The 7,487-nt window shown below is 49.3% G+C and overlaps 1 protein-coding gene across 1 annotated transcript in view; it reads left to right on the plus strand.

Annotated features, from left to right (window-relative positions):
* The first annotated feature begins 2,724 nt into the window (after positions 1-2,724).
* sdk2b (sidekick cell adhesion molecule 2b) overlaps positions 2,725-7,487 on the plus strand; it is a 268,719-nt gene continuing 263,956 nt past the window's right edge. Inside the window, 1 exon segment of the mRNA XM_061230561.1 lies at positions 2,725-2,860. Within this exon segment, the coding sequence (XP_061086545.1) occupies positions 2,725-2,860 (136 nt within the window).

The raw sequence follows: 7,487 nt of genomic DNA on the forward strand, positions 1-7,487 counted from the left end.
AAGCGGGGCGCACTCTATCTTTGTTTTTGTGACGCTAACCCTCTTATTGAGTCCCTCCGAAAGGTATTGTATTTTTTTTCCTGATGGAGAAAAGAACTGAGAGTGGCGCAAAACAGGGGGAAGACGGAGCGGAGAGGACAGGAGAGGCGGAAATGATTGCAGTTTATTATTTTTGGAAAATCATTATTATTACGACCCAACGTCCCACAGACGGGATCGCGTCACGAAAACAAGCGAGCAGTACGGACTCATCGGGAGGGTGGTGGTGGTGAAGGGAAGGGAAGGGAAGGGAAGGGAAGGGAAGGCGGGGGGGGGGGGGGGGGCGCGGGTAAGAGAGAAAGATAATTTAAAAGCCGTTGAGAAACGGGAGCCGGTGTGTTTGCACCGTCTCCGCCACATCTCGGGGAGAGAATGACGAAAAGAGCAACTTTCCATTCAAAGCCGAGCACGTATCTCCCCGGGATCAAAGCGCACAAAGTTTTCCTGGGGTTCTATTAGCTGCGAGGGATTGCCAACAGCTAGACTGAAATTCCCTTGCAGCGTGTCGGCTTGAAGCTGTTTGAATATTTAAAATAACCGATGTAATTGTCATCATTAATAAATCGCTACATTTCTTTGTGCTCCAGGTGGTGATTGCTTTTCATCGTTTTGCTCTTTCAGAGCAGAGCCGTGCTTTGTCATGAATGGGAAGTGTTGAATTTATACACATTCACGATTGAATATAATATAAAAATACATTATAGTGAATGTATTGCGGAAAGCAAAAAGTAAAAAGTAAAATCGTGTTACACTACCTTGATTTGATTAATTGAATAATTGATGCTTGTTGATTGATCGAGTACATTACGGTCGTTGACTCTACATTTTGCTAGATATGCAAGCACAAGACATCAAACAAGCCGTTTGTTTATATTAATGGCAGGATATGATATTTTTTGTCGGACGACGTCCAGTTGCTTTAGAGAGAAGAGTAGTCTTTTACAGATCGCGGATTAGATTACTTGACGACTGACAGGAATTCTCACCGCACGCGACCCCCGTTGACTTGGATCCCGTCTGGTTCGCGTTCATAACACGAGCTCGCGACAGTTGTTTTACCTAGTGCTTATAATGCTGCCGTAGCTACATCAAAACCCTCCATATTTTAATCAAATAACCTTCAGCTGATGAGTAATGTGCAAATTGAGAGCATTCTGAGAAGAGAGTCATTACAGCACTCGCTGCATATTTAACGGAGCTGAGCTGTACGGTATAGGTGTGAAACTAATAAAGCGGCGCGATGGAAACACGGGCTGGGCTGTGCTGTGTAATTTGTTAATTTAATCTCATCGTTTGGATATCTTGAAATAGCGTTTGTCAGTCCGTATGTTTTAACCGGTTTGTTACGGGATACACACGTTTCGGTGTTTTATTGCACTCCACCGCGCGGTGGCAACCTCCCACACTCGCGCGGAGCTCTTTTTGGATGAGGACCTGAACGCAGGCGCTCCGCGCTCAGATGTGGAGGAGGACCCCGCTTTCGGAGCATGCAGACGGACCGACTCCTCCGCGGCCCGGAACGATGACAGCTTGACTATTTATTTTTTATTTTTTTTTAGCGTCTATGCCTTTCATCTCGCCAGCTTGAATATTTTAATTGCATTGTACTGATTTATTTAAATCAAGTATTTGTTTTGTTTTGTTTTTCTCTTCAAGCAATACGCTGGAGAGCAGACAGCGCCTTCGAAACTTGCCGATGTTAAAAGCATCTATTCGGTAGACTATCATCCGCTAACCGACCCGGAAAGCGGTAAGGTCCCCACTCGCTCGTCATCCGGACCAGCAAGAGAGTGGGGTCTTATCACCGAACCTAACAAGGGGACCAAGATTCAGGATACCCGCCCAGCAAGCGAGATATTCACAAACAAAAAGTAATATCCAATATCGAAACTTTGTGGAGTTGGAGAAAACGCCGAGGTTCGTTAATCATAATCTATATATATATTCTGTCGATAATAAAGCATTAACGCACTTGACTGAAATATTCATATTTATGGTGAAAACCGGTGAAAATATGGTGATCTATGCTACAAATATATATTTTTCCGCGGAGTGAATTCTCAATTTTATTGTATAGCTTTGACTCTCTGGCGAGGGATATTGAAGGATATTACAAACGGACCTACAATTTAATTTGAAAACACATTTTTCAGCATTTGGAAAAAAAAACGAAGAAAAAAAAAACATCCTTTGGATGTAATGACTCCTGAAAATAGTCGAGCATCCTACGTTCTGCCAAACGTTGAGAAAACGTGTTAAAACCGGGACCTTCACCAAGACTGGAATTAACTGTCAATTTCGCCTAAAATAAAAAAGTAGAAGAAAAAAACACAGATTTTTGAATCGCTGCTTCTGATGGTCTGTCTGTGATCTTCAAAACGGGTTGTATGTAGCCTATAACTGCTCTGGATAAAACGTGGTTTAAGTACGCGCACTCCGTTGCCTTGCACGTGAAGACTTACTCGCAAAACTCGCTGGAGGAACAGCGGCGTGTGTGTCTGTGCTGCCGCGCGGTGCTCGCTAAGCCCGGGCATCTGCGTCTGGATCCGCATTCTCGCACCGGCGCTCATAGACTGGCCGGCGCGAGCCACACGCTCTCACCAAACGGATACCTCATCCGCGCACACACACACAGACACACACAGTTGTCTCTCTCGCGGACAACTCCGGGGAGGACCGAGCAACATGTATCCAACGTGCCGGACACACGCCGTTGGTTTAACCCGGCAATGGACAATGTTTGGGGTTTCGACCGGACTGAAGTGGCGGACGAGTTGGATTCTATTGTTTTCAGTCTTCATCCACCACGCAAGGGCTCAGGGTAAGTGCTCGATTTACTACGTTTGCCGTGAGAGAGACAGTGATTTCTCACGGCTGAATTGCCTCCGCGTAGGCTACTGTATGTAGGCTATGCAAGCGCGAAGTGTGTGTTGGGGGTTAATTCCTCCGTCGTGCTGGATATGCGTTTAAGGTGGATATCCTTGTAAGGGACACAACCCACACGAAAAGATTATATATTCTGTGTGTCTCGCTGGAATTTGGTTCATATCTCTGTCCTGCTTGCTACATCCTGCGCGGATGTAGTCTCTCTCTCTCTCTCTCTCTCTCTCTCTCTCTCTCTCTCAAATCACTCTCTCCAGCCCCCCACCCACCCCTCCTCGAAGGATTAAAAAAAAAATGTGAGACGGAGAAAAACCGTATGGTGCCAGCTTAACTTCCCTCTGGAGAACGAGATGCTAAACGCGTGTTTACTCTCTAAGTTTTGGGATGTATTAGGGCCGGCGTAGGTCAAGGTCAAACCGGCGCATTTTCAGAAGTACCATTTGCGCATCTGAAGACGATGATCCGCAACCAAGGGGGTATTTCATGGTGAAAATAACCTTGATAATTTCATTGGGAAAAAAGGTTGCTACCATGAACAGCAATAGTTACTGAAAATAGACAGTGTAATGAAAAATGTGTGTGCGTGTGTGTGTGTGTGTGTGTGTGTGTGGTGTGAATGTGTAATGAAACCCCTTTAAAGTATCTCTCTTGTACACTATTCGCTAAGCCTCAGTCGACACGCATTTGTTGTTGGGGTAATAAAATCGCGAAAGCCAGCTGCGAGTTTTTAAGAGGAGACTGTTGACACTGACGGGGCTGCCTTTTTTCACGCCGCATGGAAGCGGTGTCAGGACCCGTGCAGAGCTTCGAGTTTGACTCTCGTCAACGAGGAAACGCGGCTCTTAATTAAAAATCCCGACTTAATTAATCAGCCCGGCACTGTGAAGGGGAATACACAAGCAGGGAAATCTGTAGAAATGTGTGCGGAAATGCAGTGCACTCCAGAATATCAGATGCAGGATTATTATTGTTTTTACTGACGCCACCCTACCACCCTCTCAAACCCCCATCCACCTTGATGCTGGCCCACACACGCTGGCACACATGCAAACGCTCGTAATGTGCCCATGGAAATCAGTGAGGAAATGCAAAGTCCAAGGAACGGGGGGTTGGGTGGTGGATGTGTGTGTGTGTGTGTGTGTGTGTGGGGTGGGGTGGGGTCGGGGGGTGAGTTCAGAAGTTGCAGCTCGTGAACTCCACGGTGCGGTGCGTGGAAGGCACTCAGACTAATTTCTGCCGCCTGAAATGTAATGGTGTGAGGCGGTGGAAAAGTTTCAGAGTGCTACTTTTAATTACAAAAATTTTATTCAAATTTTATTAACGAACGTGTGCTTAATGGGATGTGAGCCCCGACCACCTGCTGCTAAAGGGGAAAACAATACCAACAAAGCAAAAAAAAAAAAAAGACTAGAAGGTACCTGTGTACGGTTAGCTGGGAGATTGGGCGAGGATGAATTTTTGTATGAGGATTGTGGCCCCGCCCCGGCTCAGCCATCTCACCCGCACTCGAAAAACCTCATCTCTGACATTTACTGTCACGTGGCACCTCTCCCGTCAGTGGTGTTGCCATTCCAGGCGGTAGCCTCAGCTCTTGAGAGGTCTTTACCCGCTGTTGGGTTGCTTTGAGGAGAGCGCTGTTGGGTCGCTTTGAGGAGAGCACTGTTGGGTTTCTTTGAGGAGAGGGTTGTTGGGTTGCTTTGAGGTGAGGGTTGTTGGGTTGCTTTGTGGAGAGCTCAGTTGGGTTGTTTTGAGGAGAGTGCTGTTGGGTTGCTTTGAGGAGAGCTCTGTTGGGTTGTTTTGAGGAGAGCTCTGTTGGGTTGTTTTGTGGAGAGCTCTGTTGGGTTGTTTTGAGGAGAGCTCTGTTGGGTTGTTTTGAGGAGAGCTCAGTTGGGTTGTTTTGAGGAGAGCTCTGTTGGGTTGTTTTGTGGAGAGCTCTGTTGGGTTGCTTTGAGGAGAGCTCTGTTGGGTCGTCTCTACACAGCCGAGGTTCGAGGCCAATGAGCACCGAGGGTTGAACGGGGGAACTTAATTGGACGGTTTTTCCCCCCGCGCGTGACCTCAGGACTGGTCTTCGCCGATGTCTGATTAAGAGGAAGCGTCTCGGCTTACCGCCGAACGCTTTCGCGGACGTTTCTTTATCTGTTTTTCCCCAGTGGACATAGTCGCGTATTCGGCACGCTCTTGTAAACCGAACACACCCCCCCCCCCCCCCCCCCCCGGCCGCTTGGTCTCCGTTTGGCTGGCGTTCGGGTGGCGTTCGTTTCCGGTTTTTGCGGCCCTCGTCCTGGCCATGCCGTTTTTCGGAGGGGTCGCTGAAGAGCAGACTGAGGCGCCGCCTCTTCCCCCGCCAGACCTCATTTATTTCGCGGCTGATACCCCTGAAGAGGCGGGGGCTCTCCCTCTCTCTCGCCAGCTTGTAGACTCTTCAGCTTTTTCCTTGTTCTCCAACCCGGAGCCATCTGCACTGAGAGTCTTGGGCCCTCAGAAGCGTCGTGCGGTTCAAACGCGCCCGTCTACACGCGTGACCTGCGTTACGCAGACGGCCCCCTCTGCTGGGATTCCCGCCGCCGCCGGAGATCTCCCTGCCGGAACGCGACTCTCGCGTGTCCGACGCGGCGTGCTCGACGCCATAGGTTAGCCCGGGCTGACTGAGCGGTTAAAGCTTGCGTGCGTCGAAGAACAACAAGGGCTGCTTCGAAGAGGAACGCCTCGCGGAATATCAGCGGCAAACGGGCGGAGGGGGGGGGGGGGGGGGGGGCTGAGGCTGGGGGAGGAAGGGAAAGACGGATGGATGGAGATAGGGAAGATAGAGAGAGAGAGAGAGCAATGCCCCCTCGTTCTCTCAGAGATGGGAGTTTATCTGGCGAATCCTCTGTACGCAGGCATTTAAAAGGAGCTGTTCAGTCTATCCCCCCAATGACACTTTGCCCTGGAGTCTGACAGCCGGCCAATAAAAAAGCAAGCGCGGTCGTATGTAGTATTCTGCGTTACCCTCACACAGTAATTAGTTTTGCTGCCCGTAAAAGATGTGATGAAGACGATGAAGACGATGAAGACGATGGTGCTGGTGGGAGGTTTGATAATCGGGTGGAGGGGTGGATTTGCGAACGTGGAGATTTCTGATTTTTGGACTGTAGACTGGCTGCTCTCTGCGATGATGTTGTGGGGGGCCGTTTGAGAAAGGAGTGGAAGGGGGAGGGGCCAGGGCTAGGTCTCGACTGTTGATTGTTTGGAAAAACACTCCGGCTTGACGCTCATGCTGACCCTAACGGGCTAAGTGTTCCCATCCCCTCCCACTCCTCACCAGGAGGATGGAGGGAGTAACCTCCCTTCTCTCTCTCTCTCTCTCTCTCTCTCTCTTCCCACAGTACTGGCCTGGCCTCTCAGACCTCACGAGTAAGGTATTATTTGCATAGATGTTTATATAAATATTTATATGAATGACGGGGCCATGGTGTGGACCCATCTACCTTCCTACCTATGTGGGCCTTCAATCACACCCACACACTTGCGCGTACACACACACACACACACACACACACACAGGGAGGGACAGGGGGCAGTGAGACAGCCGACAGCAGCAGACCGCTCCAGTAGCTCCTCTCACCGTGGATGTGGGATGCAGTGAGGCTCTGCTTAATTCTTGCGAGACTCCCTGACAGTGTCTACAGGGGGGCCTGCTCGTGAAGGCTGGCCATCGCCATGGCAGCCCGCTCCGAGCACACGCGTGTGATTGCCTCTGCAGAGACCGCAGCTGATGTAACGGGCGCAGAAAAATATGCCGTCCCGTATTCGTGTGTGTGCTTGTGTGTGTGTGTGTGATGTTGTGTCCCTGTACTCACACACACCGGGGTTTATCTGGTTCAACGCAGGCATAAGATCGGGGAGTTTTAATCACACAATGGCTTTAGCGTTTTAAACAAGGGCTGTTTTTTGGTAAGTATGAGGGATTATCCAATGCAATCATCAGACTTAAAGATTGGGAAATGGGCCTACTGCTGTCAAACCACATAATGTATCAAGGAAGGAAAATTGTATTGGCCTTTTCTGGTAGAATGTCACTGTGTACAGATTAATGCCTCATGCAAGGACACACACACACACACACACACATACAGACACACACACTCTCTCACACACAAACACACAAACACTTTCACAAAAGCACACACATGTGCGCCCACACACTCACACACACACATGCCTGCACACTCACACACACACACACACACACACACACACACACACACAGCCCTTTAAGCTGCATCTCACAGGTTCCTGAGATACATTACAATCTCTCTCTCCTTACCTGCCTTCCTCTCTTTTTCTCTGCACCTCTCTCTCTTCCTCTCCCTCCCTCCCTCCCTCCCTCTCTCCCTTCCTCTCCCTCGTTTCTCTCCTGTGCACACACAGACATATTGTTTGAGGATTTGCGGGCCGCTTGTTAAAGCTTGTTTAGGCTTTAACACTTTGTAATGTGGGAGGAACAAGTTCCACTCCGGGGGCTGCAAACGGGGAACAAACCGGATGTTTTACAGCTCGCTCTGTTCTTCTAGAAGGAGCGA

Source organism: Conger conger, chromosome 2 (genome assembly GCF_963514075.1).
Source record: "Conger conger chromosome 2, fConCon1.1, whole genome shotgun sequence".
In the NCBI taxonomy this organism is placed as follows: Eukaryota; Metazoa; Chordata; class Actinopteri; order Anguilliformes; family Congridae; genus Conger; species Conger conger.